General features: G+C 36.2%; 1 protein-coding gene across 4 annotated transcripts in view; it reads left to right on the forward strand.

Moving 5' to 3' along the window:
* CNKSR2 (connector enhancer of kinase suppressor of Ras 2) overlaps positions 1-16,865 on the forward strand; it is a 273,911-nt gene that overhangs the window by 233,343 nt on the left and 23,703 nt on the right. For 3 of the 4 annotated variants that reach the window (XM_075196557.1, XM_075196558.1, XM_075196560.1), the window contains one exon: positions 15,465-15,661. The exons of the other annotated variant lie outside the window; for it this stretch is intronic. In XM_075196557.1, coding sequence (XP_075052658.1) covers positions 15,465-15,661 — 197 coding nt within the window. The remainder of the gene's footprint in view (positions 1-15,464; positions 15,662-16,865) is intronic. 4 annotated transcript variants of the gene reach the window in all.

A 16,865-nucleotide genomic window follows, 5' to 3' on the forward strand; every position in this document is an offset into this window, starting at 1 on the left:
TAGCATCTGTTTAAAAAGAAAAATGAAAATGTGGTTGTTATCTTCAAACGATGCACTAGGGTATTGTACATATAAGATGTAATCATCTTAACTTGATATACATTAAAATCAATTGGTTGTGAGAAAATTCCATATTAAAAATAACATTTGTATAGGATGAAAAAGTGGATAAAATAGTCTAACAACTGTAAAATGTCATCTGTTATTGTATATAATTAATTATAAAAGATCAATCTTAATAATTAATATATTTGCCCCTGTGTGTCTATTCAAATGATCAATGTACAATTGTACATCAAACTTGCCCTAAATGTACTTAATTCTTCAGACCCATAATGGTGTATAGGAAATAGTTTTAGATTAACACTGTTGTAGCATTATTCCCTGTGGCAATTAAAATGCTTAGTAATTGAGCCATTAAGGACAGCAAAGTATAAAAAAAGGAGTAACTTTGCACCTGGGCAAATCCATGTTGCATTGGAGGGGAAGGTACATTTCAAATGTGGGGACAAATATATAGTTGGGATAGGGGATGTCCTAGATCAACTTTAAATTTCAGTGTAAAAATAAAGCTATCAAGAATTTGTGTACTACATTAAAAAAACAGCCAGTATTTTACTTGCATGCGAAATAATAAACTAATTTCCCCCCCCTTGTATTGTAACATGGATTGTCTAGGAGCAAACTTGCTCCTTTTTTTTTGTTTTGCTCTCCTTAATGACTCAGGCCCTTAGTGTCTAAGTAACCTTACTACTAGTTTATAGACTTCTAATGCTAATCAATTTAATTTATGAATAGCTTTTCGTTATTAAGCTATTAAAAACATGTTTAAGAAGCTATTTTTGTTTATTGTGTATACCAAATATATATTGCATCAAACCATATAGAAATTATCTAAAATTATTAAATTGATTTACACAGGCTTATCTTATTCAAATGGAAAAGTGTGCTTACATTGAAAGTAAATATGTCTGATTCACTGTATCAATCTTTTAAATTGAGACTCTTGACGCTGGAATAATTAAAATAATCCTCACCTCTTAAAATAGTTTAGGGTATACTGGTAACAATATGAATAACCACGTGCAGTGGTTGGCACGCAGACCACTTCTGGCTGGCATGCTGGATCTCTGCAGCTGCTTCACCAAAGAAGCCGAAGACCGAAATGGATCTCATGCGCAAACCACCGTATGCTAGAACACTTTGACATAGAGAGGCTTGAAAAGATTTTTGCTGGTGCACTGATAGAACAAGGTTGCCGCCCCCTGACCTAGGGTATATTCTCCACCCCCCCCCCTTCCCCCTAGAGAGGTCCATTAGTATGACACCATCTACTAGGCAGCCTCCACAATCCTCTCTTTAAAATAAACATGTCTAAAAGCTTGCATTTAGATTAATTCGATTCTCGAAGAGATGTTGGCTATGGGGATCAGTGGTCCTAAAACCACAGAATAATGCATGAAAGCACTATGGAATTACTGCACATTATTCCAAGTGCATGACAATAGGGTTGTCTGACCAAGCCTTTTAACCAGAGTATATGGTTTTTAGAAGCCATATTTTATTCTGACCTAAGACACATGAGTGCCATAGCAGGGTAAGTTGTGCTTCCAGGAGTGAACCTTGCAATAAACAGTTGTCACTTACTGCAAGCATGAGAAGAGCAGAATGTAGGCATTTAATAATGCCCTGAACATTTTGTTTTCCATAAAAAGCTTCATGACGATCACTTTTCAAAAGACAACTCAAGCATGTATTAATTGTATTTATTTTTCATCATTCCTCCCACTGCCTGAGAGGTAAGTTTCTTTCTTCCTCCATCACTGATCTGCTTGTTCAGTCAACTGACTTACACAACAGCTCAGGCTCTGTCTCTAAAGATACTTCAGGCTTTGATGCCTTGTGAATACTGCAAGCTGCATTCTCTCTCTCTCCCTCCCCATCACAAACCAGTAATTGCCAGCATTGACATAAAGTTGTTTAAATCAGTTGTGCTGAGTTGCAAGATTTATTTTCCAATATGCAGAGGAAGGGTAATTAAAAGAACATTTATGCCTTATTTTTTACTAATTCCATATTTAAAACAATTAATTGACTACCCTATATAAAATGTTTTCAAAAGCTTTTCTTTTAATTCAGTGCATATGCACTGGATATGTGCTTTAAAGTATTACATAGTTTACTATAATTAATTGCAAAGATAACTTTGAATGCTACTTGGCTTTTCACTATGCAGAATGTATACAAATTGAGTAGCTCACATTTCCTTGACACAAATCTATTCATGTATTTCCAGCAATATGTAGAAAGAAAATGACAAAACCCCTTGTACTAACTTTGAAATAAACTTGCTATACAGTACAGTAAGACATCAGTGACAAATATTGTATTGTTTGGCAAAGAAATAAGTAAAAATAAAAAACAACTTCACCCAAGACTAACAATTTACATTTGGGTAGAGATAAAATAATTTACCAAAATACTTGTATAGCAGGTGCTATTTACCAGATCCACCAAAATTTCTGGTTCTATAATGGTCCCATTCTGCACGTCTCTATGCACTTACCACATTGGTGTACGTCCACCAGGAACAGCCCTCTTACATTATTTTGCAGCTATTAATTAAAAATGAAATATGCATTGTTCATTCTTTTTGTTTCTTCAATGTTGGATAAACCAAAGAATCCTACATTTTTTCACTTAACACGAGTGAGTAGGTTCTGCCTTTTTTTTCCTCCTGTGACATTAAAAATAAAATTATCATCTATAAACTTTCATAGAACAGAGCTGAATAAAGGTGAATAGCTGTAGAGCATTTCTTTGACTTCATCAAGGAGTTACTTTTAAATCAAAACGCATACTAAACAATAATCCTGGGTGGCTGTCTGTAGCATTTGAGGTCAGATGGGTGAGGGCTGATTTAACATTTTTCTATGGAACCCAGTAAAATCTAGTCGCGCTACTAATTACTATGATTAATTAGCAATTAGTCTGCACTATAGCTAAACTAGCTGAACTAACAGAGCAAAGAATATCACTAGGTGAGGCTCTTATAGAGACACAAAGGTTCCAAATAAAAACAAAAATAGATTTGACATTTTATTTTTGTAACATTTATGAAAGGACCTTGTTTTCTGTCATGACAGTCTTTTTAAAGGAGGTTTCCTCTTGACACTTTAAATTAAAAACATATCTCCAATTGGTAATGCAATTATTTGCAAATTATTGGAATAATGTTTGGCCTTCTTGTGGAAAATCAGTGCATAAAGGTTTTTTTTATTATTATTATTTTCATTCATCCAGTTTAAAACAGTAGTCCTCTAGGATGATACAGCAGTTTTGTTTTTCATTATGTTTTATTTGCCAACATTGTTGACAGATCTCTGCTACAGTGCTGCAGAGAAAATTATATTTCTACATCTTGGGAGTAGAAACAGGAAAATCAATGTTTGATTATAGTATTATTTTTAATTGGGAAATATGAGTTAAAAACAATTAGTGAGCATTTTTTATTAGTTTGAATGTACTCACTTTGTTATAGGATCCTGGGTGTTCCGCAATAATAAGGATACAATGCCTTTGATCTTATTAATAACTAATCTCATAAATTATAGGGGTATAATGCAATTTGCAACTTTTTCGCTATTATAGTCACGTCGAATAGCATGCACCCGTGACATCTCAAATGTACTTAAGAGGCATTGTTTTACAAAACCTTTTTTAAACATTCTCCTTGTACCACCCTTACTATTAACAAGGAATACCAGTTTGTAATGCTTATGCATCGAAACTAGAAATCTGGAAGAGCGACTTGCACAATTCCCTTGTTTGACCAGGCTTTATACCGCCCTAAGCATTACACATCTATTGACCTCCACTTCAGATAACCCACCATTATGTGTTAATCACTAAATAAATTCCAATCTATCATTCACTTTACTATACAGCATTATCTGTATACAAAAACATTCATTCGTCCTTTCTCTGTTATCTAAACATACAAACAGACACAAGGTAAATATTTTACTTTACAAAGATAACTTTGAGATCAAGTTTACAGTACATAAAATGCTTACATACAATACATGTAATACATTATAGTTTCAGCAGACACAATGTTAATATAGATTTTACTAGGTTACTTCAGAAGTGAGTTTATTATCCACATCTTATTTGTTATCCTATTCTGTTATGTTAACCTTATATTTCAGTAATCCTCATTTGTGTATTTAAATTCAGGGATTTCTTTGTGTGTATGTGTGTGTATGCTGAAAGACAGAAATAATGTATCTGAGTGCATTATCAGTCTTTGCTCTTTGTGTATGTGTGCTTATTTAGAGAGAGAGAGAGAGAGAGAAAACAAACAAGCTTGTGTGTGTGTTTAAATAGGAAGCTTTTATGCATGTGTGCAGAGGTTGTGTTTAAGAGGAAGATAAATGAGCATGCATCATGCCTGTGCATATGTGTGTTTTAGGAGAGAGAGAGATATATGAAAGTATGAGCAAATAAGAAGATGAATAAAATAAGTAAATAGAGTAACAGCAAGCCTGAAGTATCAAGGAAAATGGGGGGAGGGGCCAGCATGTGTGTGGCCAGAGTTAAATAGATAAGGTTAAGAAAAGAAAATAGAAATAAACGGAAACATTACATATACATACAAGCAACTAGAATACATATAAGGTAAATAACTGATAAGGTTATACAAATAGAAATTTCAGGAATATAAGTTAATGCAGAAGAATACCTTATATTGCAATGTGATGCCCAGTGAATGTCCTAAACTTCCAGGTGTATGCCTGTGTATGGACAAAAATAACTACTTCAGGCTGGATTAGAGCTTATAAATCTTAACCTAGAATGGGCTGCTTCAGGTGGGGGTGGTGACCTTCACCACACCCACCTTAAACTAGAACAATGAGTCACTACTCTGTGCTTATGTGTTTGACAGGAAGTACATCTGTTTTCTTTGATATGCTTCCTGCCAAATGTCACATGTTATTCTGTTTGTTTGATGTTCTCTGACTACCAGCCAGTTCATATTCTATACCGTTCGTAGTGGCCATTATGCGTGGCTCAAACGCCACCCTCTATAATTGGATTATCACAAGCACTGCAGCGGTGATATAGGAGCTACTTCACCCACTTTAACATTTGTTTGTTCTGTTTTTTTCACCAAAGTCTTTATATTATCTAAGCAGAATTGTTTTATTGCTCTTGGTTTAGACACTCCGTAGCTCTGGTCTCTGTACTGTAGACAAATGTAAGGACCTCATTTATTGTTGAATGTATGTGAATTTGTTTGTGAATTTCTGTGCTGTTTATGCGCACCAACAATGTATATGCATACATCCATATATAGTGTTTTTAACAGAACATCTAAGGATAATAAAGAAGGATTTTGAAAAACATTGTTTTATCCTGTTTTAAAGAAGACGACCAATGTAATGTACGGGCCTTTAAAATGCTTTTGAAAAATTAGCATTAGTGAGTAGAGCTGGAGGAAAAGTGATAGTGTCGGAGATTTAGCTAGACAGGAAACAGATTTTTTACTTCTACTTTATGTCCTAATGGACTTACTGCAGAATTCTAACTAAAATGGTTCTTGTAATTTCCTTCTTTTGCAAAATAAGGTCTATGGAGTATTTATATTTCAATTAATTTTGTTTTATTATCCTATACATCCCCTCTCCTAATGTATTTATAATCTCTTGGTCCATTGTTTTTCTGTTACATTTTTCTGTTTCTGTTTCTGTTTTTCTTTCATATGTTTTAATAATTTTTGTATACATACATGAAGCTAACATAGTCTGCACTATATATTTAAAAGATCCTGTTACCAGGCATTTTGGTGTTAATTTTTATCATATAAATCAACATTACCTTTATAAGTAGTTAAGATGCATGCACATAAATATACACCTTTGGTGGTTTCTATAATGGGGTATCAAATATTTTAAAATTTAATTTTTCTTTATGCTAAGTGGCTCCGTTTTCTGCTCTTAATTATTATGGTAGTTCTTATGTACTTTGCCCAAAATCATTATGGCGACATGTGATGCCAAAGTGAGGCTTACGTCTTTGTTGATTTACTCAACAGCCTGCATCTCTTAGGTAACAGTAGTGAGCAAACTATGTGTGCTCGTGGCCGACTAATTACACAATAACAAAAATAATGGGTTGCCATGGTAACAAAAGCGACACCATGTTGCTATGTACTTCCGTATGAATTTGTGTTGGAAAGAAAGTAATTATGATGATACTCGTCTCTAATACATATGCAAGTGCAAGCTTTGTCAATGTTTCTTGTGTGTGTGTGTATATGTATGTGTGTGTGTGTGTGTATATATATGTATATATATGTATATATATAGATATATAGATATATATATATGTGTATATATATATGTGTATATATATATATATATATATATATATATATATATATATATATATATATATATATATATATATATATGGCCATCTGAACATTTCTCGTATGGTCCCCTGCCTTTACTACTTTTAGAACAAGCAAACATAGGAAGGATATGACGCATCGTACTGCTGCTCTGTGTCAATGATAGGCTGTGAGTGTGATGCTGCACAGTGATTTCACAGAGCAGAGTCACACTGCGACTGACATAGTGGTGCAGATGCCAGGAGCACGAAAACTGCTCCCACCATCACCTAAGTACGCTTGCTCCACACAACATAAGGAACAGAGGAGTGGGCGGCACGGTGGCTTAGTGGTTAGCACTTTTGCCTCACAGCACTGGGGTCATGAGTTTGATTTCCGACCATGGTCTTATCTGTGTGGAGTTTGTATGTTCTCCCCGTGTTTGCGTGGTTTTCCTCTGGGTGCTCCAGTTTCCTTCCACACTCCAAAAACATATTAGTAGGTTACTTGGCTGCTATTAAAATTGCTCTTAGTCTCTCTCGGTGTGTGTGTGTGTGTGTGTGTGTGTGTGTGTGTGTGTATGTTGGGGGATTTAGATTGTAAGCTCCAATGGGGCAGGGACTGGTGTGAATGAGTTCTCTGGGCAGTGCTGCAGAATTAGTGGCGCTATATAAATAAATAGATGATGATGATGATGATGAAGGGTGAGGGGTGCAGCACCATACCTCCCAACTGTCCCGATTTGGTCATCATTCTGATCAGGACAGTGTTCGCATGTGGGGAAATTTGTGAGCTATCGTCTGTTCACTGCTTCTCTGCATGTCAGAGCAGTGGTGAGAGGGTGCCGTGCGTACAGCAATGAATGGTCTTTGAAGGGTAGGATAATACGGAACAGCCTAGCACCTCTAAAGCGCTAGGCAGGCCCTCAAGGGTGTGGTCATGCCCCTACTGCGATGTGGTCACACCTCATGTCCCAATTGAAGAAGAGGCAATGTTGAGAGTTTTGCAGCACCTCTGGTGGTGCCTGGTTCAACCAGTACCTTATGTAGTTCCTGTACTGTCATTTGAGAAAAAAATTGTCTTGGAAATTGTTTACAGAATTGTAGTTGGGGGTGGGGAATAGGAGGAGCCCACCTGTTTGCCTCAGACCCTGTATTTTTTTTTAATCCTGCTGGTCTGTGGCACTAGACTATGAAAATATATGTTAATGCTCTTCTGCATATGGTGATCGTTAAATAATTATAAATACAAATGGCTACTTTCTATTACAGAAAGGGCATATAAAATAAGTATATAGAGTAAGGTTTATAAACCAACAGAAGTTTGTACAGTTTTGATTACTGCAAATGTTGTATGTTAAGTACTTAGTCATAAAATCATGTTTGCTGGATAGAAATACTGTTTTAGTTTGTAATATCAGTATTCTCACTAAAGCTTCACATTCCCGCAAATCACTGTAGGCCTTTTAAATTTTATTGGTCAAAGCTATGAGTGACTATCCCAGTTCTATTCATGAATGCTCTATTTAAAAAATAAAATGGTTCAGTGTTAAATTACAGTCCAGAAGCCAGATTCTGCCATTTTGATTTTCTTAGATGGCTCATTTTCTAATCTGTAGCTGGAGGTTATGTGTACACTTATAGAAAATAACAAGCAGAACTGTGTAATTGTTGTGCTACGTGCTGAATGTTCGGGAAGCTGTAAATTTCCTAGGGGAGAAATATATTTATAACCAGCGAGTGGTCTCTAAATTCAACCAAAGAGCAAGAAAGTGACAAAATCAACCAACCTATTATATAAGATGCCACATCGCATTCAGCCTCAATGTGTGTATAGATATTTATTTCTACATATTGACAAAGGTATACAACATGCCTCCCAACAGTCCTGATTTCGACAGGACCACCCCATTTTCAGGGGACTGTCCTGCAGGTTGGCATGGTTATCTTAACTCGTAGGCTATTGGGAGATAAATGCCCAGGGCACCCAATGAGCTGGACGAGAAGTATGTTGGGAGTGGCCTAGCTCATGTCCATTGTAAGCTAGACCTCATCTCCTTTCAGATGGGGCTGCAGTGTGCAAATTTAGATATGTTTGATATAATATATTATATGTTTACAATAAAATAAGCAATGCCATATCTAGAAGACATTCAGGCCAAAATTGCAAAAATTGTTCCATTATTATGTAGTAATCTACCTCCAGTCACAGAGAGGTTAAGTAACAATAGATATGTGGATGCAGTATAAAAAAAACAAAAGAAACAAAGAAATATACATAGTATATATTGACTTAAAAGCAAAAGAGGTGAATTTTGTACTAATATTGACCCATATTCCACTGTGTAATTATGACAAATAATTGGTGAATAGCCTGCATCTGTTTATAATTAAGAATAGATGTGTTACGCAAGAAGAGTGAAATTCTCGGCCCAGCAACACTGCTAACCACAGCCAAGGTGAGGGTAAATATACCATTGGAACTTACAGCAGTAGCAATAAAAAGTATGTAGCACCAAAGCATCTGTCAACCTTCTGCTTAAGAGAATGAAGTGTACCCATTGCCCATACACAGCAAAAAAGGCCTTTTTGTGGTGAACCAAGATTCATGAGAATAGAGCCTATCAGTTTCTTCGGAGAACTAGTAAAGTCATGGATGCAAAAAGTAATGTCACTGATGTCTTGTAAACACCTGAATTAGGAGTGACCTCCCAAAGAGCAAACAAAACTCCTCAGTTCACCTACAAGCCACCAGGTGGGCAGAGCTATGACACAAACTGTGTCATCATCATGCCCCCTCATGTGTGTGTACTGAGGTGGGTGGTGCTTGAAAACGCAGTTGCCCACCAATTTTTGACATGAGCTGCATCATAAAGTCCCGCCTACATAATCTTTTTAAATAGGTATGGTTTATCTGTTGCGCAGTGGATGTGGTTTAGTTTAAAATAAAGTGGCTTCTTGTTCTACAAAACACTGGCTAATATACATAGGGAAGTTTCAGAAACATGGAACGACAGGACAAGACTTGGACATGTACGGTATAGCTTATATATCGTATTGTTTACATATGCATAATCAAAAACGTTTCCCACCACCCCCTCTCATGTTCAGAAAAAGCGGATAGTTTCATGGACCTTGTGTTAGCTTTGTAAATAAACTCCGTTACCCAAGAGTGACATGCAAACAAATTAAATATTCTGTAATAGTTTTTACAATTTTAAAAAAAATTAAATACAATTTTTGCTGTATAATTTTTGGTTTGTAAGGGAATTTATTGTAAACACTTATTTTCTGAAAAGTATGTAACAGTTCTTGCACAAGCAACAAATATATATTCGACTCTTTAAAAAGTTGATCTAAAAAAAGGTGGATATGCAAGAAGTTGTGTAAAGTAAGGAGGCATACTATGATAGTAAGAGGGTATAGTGGAAAGGAGATTCACGAAAGGTATATCCGGCACTGGTCCCCCTCATTAATCTGTACAGCGCTGCAGGATATGTTGGTACTATATAAATAAAGTATAATAATTATTAAATAAGCTGTGGTAGCACAGCAGTCACTTCCATTAAACAAGGGTTTAACAATCTAAACAAATTGAACTTGTGCTCTGTAAAAATATTGGTGAGTCATCATCGTCATCATCAACATTTATTTATATAGCGCCAGCAAATTCCGTAACGCTTTACAATTGGGAACAAACATTAATGAAACAATACTGGGTAATACATACAGACATAGAGGTAAGAGAACCCTGCTTGCAAGCTTACATTCTATGGGATTACAGCAATGTCTAGACTGGGATACCATTTGACATTTAACACGCTTTAAACATGTCTTAACTATGAGGCGTATGATATAATGAAGAACCAACCAATGTTTTTATTCCAGCTGGTCTCCTCCATAAAAAGGTCACCCTGCATCCTATCCATTAAGCTGCTATCACATGTCACATCTTCTACTTTGTACCACATTCAACTGAACATATCTATCTTTACCTTTTTATGGCTGCCAAGGCCGAAACACATTAGAGAAACAGGTCATGTTTGTTGTTACACTTAATTAATAAAGAATATTCTTTTTTTATCCTTCATAATCTTTGCTATATTGGTTTAGTGAAAATAGTTGCTGCATTTTTTAAGGGACTACTGAATCTAAAACACAAGTTGGCTTATATAAAAGTTAATTAAAAAAGTCTCAGGACACTACTGGAACAGATTGTTTTAGGGGTAAAGCTGATATCTTGGGGTTAAGATGTGGGTGGAAGAAAATTTCCTACCGACAGGAAACTTCCTATCTTTAATCCAATTCCGCAGTCAGCACCTTTTGCAGAAAATAGCTGATAACCAGCACTGTAAATAGAATATCAAACTTCTCAAGTTCTGTCAATATGTGGGGACTTTTAGATGCATTTTATGGGGCTGATTCAATTGGTGGCATGGTGCCACCGATGACCGGCTGCCCACATTGCCGGTCAATACGGCAAGGAATCTCCGCTCGTGTCCCCTCGCATCTCTATGGGACGTGAAGTAAAATTAATGGAGACTTCAGTAAAAACATTGAGGCAATGCGTGTCTGTGGATTGTTCTTGAGACACCACAGACCGAACTGAATCTGCCCCAATGAATGTTGTTAATAGCTTTTCATCTTCTTCAAATTGAACACATCTGGTAGTTTGGTGTACAGGCTAGAGTCTCTGTGGCCCAATTAGTATGATCTATTGGTAAACATACAGTATTCAAATAATAATTGTGAACACCAACCATTCATGGTTTTTAACCAGGGATGATTAACATTTTTCTTGATTCTTTATTAGTATATCATAGATTTATTACCATAAAAGTCAACAACCATTTATTGACCAAATTATTATCTGAAGTCACCATGATTTAGGTAAAAGTGCAGCGGTAGTCCAAATAGGAATGATCTACTATTCACTTACACTACATAGGTTCTCCCTATGGACTACAAGAAAACCAAAGATATTTATCACCACTATAAAAATTTTACAATAATTATTGAAAGTTCAATAATTTTAATTTTTTTAATGAAAATATTTGAAAAATTCTGATATGTTTTTAGGCAAAACTACATACAGGAAACATGCATTGCTGTTGTATTCTTTATAAAAGCAGGTTTTCTCATTGATGTTTCAAATTGGAATATTGATCTATTCTTTGGCCTTTAGCATCATATATCTGATAGTGTGCCACTTTCTATTTGCAGGGCTAATTTCTAAAACAAATTGTACTGGGTGAAATTAATATTCTATTGCACATCATAGCTATTGGTAACAAAAGACAGTTCTGTAAAGCTGTGTCCAGTTGTCACACCAGTATGGCCTCCTGAAAATAAGACACATTACCATCCTAATACAACAAACTGTATATATTTAAGTACCTCCTAATATCAGGAGCACTCCTTTCTTTAACATTCACAATTTAAAAGGCAATGGATCAGTATGCAAAGTGAAAAATGATTTAAAGCTAGAGTATAGACCATTTCTAAAACAAGATGACATTCCAGTCTTAGAAACCCCCATTAGTACGACCTTCCACACACAGCACAGTGGGGCTCAGTCCATCAAGTCTTGGCTTTGAGCTGCTGTTGCTAAATGACCTAACTGCACTGTGATCTGGATTCCGGTAACAGGTGGGGTTTCACGATGGGAGCCCACTATTTGCTATATGCAAGGGCAGGCTTTAGTTAGAAATGCTCACTGACCCCCGTGAACTGGTTTTGGATCTGGATTAGCTTCGTGTTTTGGCAAAACCTCCCTCGTGTGTTTTTTGTTTTGGATTTTTTAGGAAAAAAACTAAAATATGCTAAAATTACATCATTTGGCTCTTTTGTTGTTCCTACATTATTATTAACCTCAATAACACTAATTTCAAGTGATTTGCAGTAAATTTTGACCACCTCACAGGTCACAATAATATTTTCATACACTTTTGGACAAATACTGCAGCGACCTGGCTGGATGCTAAGCGACAGAGCAATGACTCAAACACACGGCAGTTCCTAGCACATCTAGGACACATAGGCACACAGCAGTGGCAGAAAAGAAAAATAAGGGTCCGCCCTCCCTCCCACCCTCCGTTATGTTGGATCTTAAAAAGAAATGCAAAACTTGCGAGATCCGACAACATTACAATGACGTTTTGCCTCGTTTTCAAATCCAAAAAAGTGCAAAGGTACTCGGATCCCCTAAGTTCGGGTATATTCGCTTCTCGGGAAACCAAGCTTGAGCATCTCTAGTTTTAGTTTATAGCGCAAAAGTGGATAACTCATTTAAATACATCTATGCATAGAAACAGAACAGATGCTCAGCTCTGATTACAAAAACTCTGAAATTCTTTTAACCTTATTAGATCTCATCATGATTAGATATGGATTCTTTTTGCAGCATTCGTAGGGCTTGGAGATTGGCGCAAAGCACTTCAAGGGGGTGTGATGGGAAATGCATGCCATGTATTAAAATAAGACCCTTAAGTGAACACTAGTCTAGTAATTTTTAAGTGGTTTTTGTCCTGTTTGTTTAAAAAAAGTGAGAACAGTGCAACCAATGAGTCTCCATAATTCGTCTGTCAGTCCTTATGTGCTCAAAAAAAAGGTTCCACACTCATTTGCCTGACTACACATAGTTTGTTTGTTATCCAAGTCAGTAAAGATTGTAAAAACACCAAATGCAAAATGCACCACAAAGACTGCCTCATGCCACCAGCAACAACCATTACGTATAAATGTGTCTGCCTACGTTGGTTTCCTGTTTTTACCATGTCTGCTTAGAAGTTATTCCACCCATTTACAAATCTCTGAACTACAGAACCTCTTAAACATTTCTCCTGATATTCCCTTTAAGCTGGCATGACCATATATCAGATAAGATTTAATTATAAATGTTCTTGATGAACAGCACAAAGGGGCCAAATCAAATTAGCAGTTTAATAGCTGTAATACATTGTCACAGATGAGATTTAAAGCATGCACCAATTAGCAGTATAAAAATATAAACAAACCGGGTTGTTAGGTGTTGACAGCAGACATTACTGCTGGCCGTCTCCCAGCCTCGGGAGACAGATTTTTTTTTTTAAATGTACTTCTGCACTGCCAACATGTATCACACTTTCCATAAAAAGTAGTAGCTACTGGCCATTTTTATTATGGTTATGAATTATTTTTAGGAATCATAGGTAAATAATGAGCAGTGCTCTGCTAAAAACTTGTTTGGAGCATCAGGATGTCTGTTTTATCATTCACCAATAGTTATTTATATCATATTCCGTTGCCTACTGGAGCAGAATGTTATGCCAGAGTAGACCAGATTCCTGAAGACAGAAATTAATTAGTTACAGCTATTTATGGAGGATTTATGCCATGTCCACCAGGGATGATAAACTGGTAGGTAAAGTGGGCATGTCATATTTGTTTTGGTTTTTTTGTCCTCAAATCAGTCAAATTTAAAATTTATACCTGCAAACTAAAGATCGTTACAGATGACATTTGTATATTTTTTTTTTTATCTCCAAAATAATTTTACATTAAGTTTGGTGTTCTGTTTTTTTTTTGTACATTTTCAAAATTATTTTACTTTTTACAAAATGACATTGAACATCTACAGATGGAGCAAAGTTATATAGATGACACAATCAGACACTTGTCACAAGAACTGTACATATAAATGTATGGCTTTAGATAATGCCATTATAGGTAATATTGCCTCCCCTACTCAGATTATAAAGCTGTAATCAGTGTAAGGGAGGCAATATTAACTGTATTGCCTAAAATAACAGTAAATATATAACCTAGCAATGCAATATTTAACCACAGGAAGATGTGTGGAAAGTCCCCTCTAGTCCAGACTTACTGGTAAACATATGAACAGAAATGAACAGAAACCGTTGCACTGCCATTTGTAGTACTGTAGGAGTACGGTCACTGAATCTTACTGCAGGGCAATGTGAACTGTAAGTTTTTCTCCCGAGTATCTGCTGTATTTGCTGACATTTTATGTGTATAGAATTTGAATATTTTGATATTTTAGTGACAAGAAAAATTCTTTGCTTGTCCTTAATATTTAATCTCTAATAATAAATAAGAAGGAAGGAGAAAAAGTGCAATTGTTAAATTCCTAAAAAGGGTGCATTGTAGTATAGTACATTTGACAGCCCATAACAGTGGTGGATGCTATTGTCCCAGGACAGAAATGGTTGTATTGTTAAAGTTTACTAGAAGTTATTGCAGTCAACGCTACAAAAATAATTTTCAGCTCCAGGCACTTGAGACCCTTATGTTCTCACTCTTTACCCTAAGTTGTTTTAAATTAATTTCCCCTTCAATAATGTATGTACTATATAGTACTATCTTTCAATAATGAACTCCCAATACTTAGGCTTGCTTTGTGGACTGTTTGTACATTAAATGTTAATATAATTGTTTTGCTATTTTTGGTAGGATAGGGTGGGTATACAGTATTTTACAAGATGGGCTGTGACTGCCGCTCTGTCCGTTTCTGTTAGATTGCACCTGATGTGTTGTTAAAGTATATTTACTGTACCTGCATTCGTTATTTTAACATTTATATATCCATTACAATGACAAATTACAATTGACAATATAAAATCTGTAGAAAAAAACAGATGTTTTTAACCCTCACGTTTCAACTAGTAAAACAAAAGGGGTCCCATGCCTCCGCCTACTCCCTTGGTTCAGTAGGTACTAGGGATCCCATGCCTACTCCCTTGGTTCAGTAGGTACTAGGGATCCCATACCTACTCCCTTGGTTCAGTAGGTACTAGGCTGTCAAGGTTCTCGATGAAGGTTATTAGACGAGGTGAGGCAGACATCAAATGAGTTTGAGTAACAAATAATGGATGCAATTGGTTTTAACGTTTCTTCTGCTGGCCTCCTAAAAGCATCAGGTGAACTGTACCTACCAAAGTTGGTAGGTAATGTTCTCCTTTAATTGTGATATGATACGATGGAGCCTATAAACCAAACCAGTATGAAATAAGATGCTGGCTTACTATTATTCACCCGTTAATGTTGCTCCATTCCTTCTGTTTTCATGATAGCAGAAACTGTAGACAAGAAGCCAGCAGACTCTTTACAAGATCTCTACATGGCCCTGGAACAGGCCAGTTTGTCCCCACTTGGAGAACAGCGGCTTTCAACCAAAACGGAGTACAAGAAGTCTTTTATTAAAAGATGTAGTGATCCAGTAGTCAATGAAAAACTTCACAGACTGCGAATTTTGAAAAGCACTTTAAAGGTAGGATATTAGAAAAGAAGTTAAGTGGACATTGAGACCTTATTGGAGCACTAGGAGTCTTAAACCTAGAGTTAACCCTGTAGTAGAATAATATATATGTACTTAGTATACGATACAGACATACAGTCAAGTACATAAATATTGGGACATCGACACAATTCTCATATTTTGGGCTCTATACACCACCACAATGGATTTGAAATGAAACTAACAAGATGTGCTTTAACTGCAGACTTTCAGCTTTAATTTGAAGGTATTTACATCCAAATCAGGTGAACAGTGTAGGAATTACAATGTTTTCAATATGTGGCTCCCTCTTTTTAAGGGGCCAAAAGTTATGGGACAATCGTCTCAAAAGCTATTTCATGGACATGTGTGGGCTATTCCCTTGTTATTTCATCATCAATTAAGCAGGTAAAAGGTTGATTCTAGGTGTGACATTTGCATTTGGAATCTGTTGCTGTCGACTCTCAATATGAGATCCAAAGAGCTGTCACTATCAGTGAAGCCAGCCATCGTTAGGCTGAAAAATCAAAACAAACCCATCAGAGAGATAGCAAAAACATTAGGTGTGGCCAAATCAACTGCTTGGAACATTCTTAAAAAGAAAGAACGCACTGGAGAACTCACCAAAAGACCCGGAAGAGTACGGAAAACAACTGTGGTGGATGACAGAAGAATTTTTTCCCTGGTGAAGAAAAACCCCTTCACAACAGTTGGCCAAATCAAGAACACTCTCCAGGAGGTAGATGTATATGTGTCAACAATCAAGAGAATACTTCACAAGAGTGAATATAGAGGGTTCACCACAAGATGTAAACCATTTATTAGCCACAACAACAACAACAGGAAGACCAGATTAGAGTTTGCCAAACATCTAAAAAAGCCATTACAGTTCTGGAACAACATCCTATGGACAGATAAGAAAAAGATCAACTTGTACCAGAGTGATGGGAAGAGAAGTGTATGGAGAAGGAAAGGAACTGCTCATGATCCAAAATATACCACCTCATCAGTGAAGCATGGTGGTGGTAGTGTCATGGCGTGGGCATGTATGACTGCCAATGGAACTGGTTCCCTTGTATTTATTTATGATGTGACTGCTGACAAAAGCAGCAGGATGAATTCTGACATGTTTTGGTCAATATTCTCTGCCAGTCAAATGCTTCAGAACTAATTGGACGGCGCTTCACAGTGCAGATGG

This window comes from Mixophyes fleayi, chromosome 2 (genome assembly GCF_038048845.1).
Source record: "Mixophyes fleayi isolate aMixFle1 chromosome 2, aMixFle1.hap1, whole genome shotgun sequence".
Lineage (NCBI taxonomy): Eukaryota > Metazoa > Chordata > Amphibia > Anura > Limnodynastidae > Mixophyes > Mixophyes fleayi.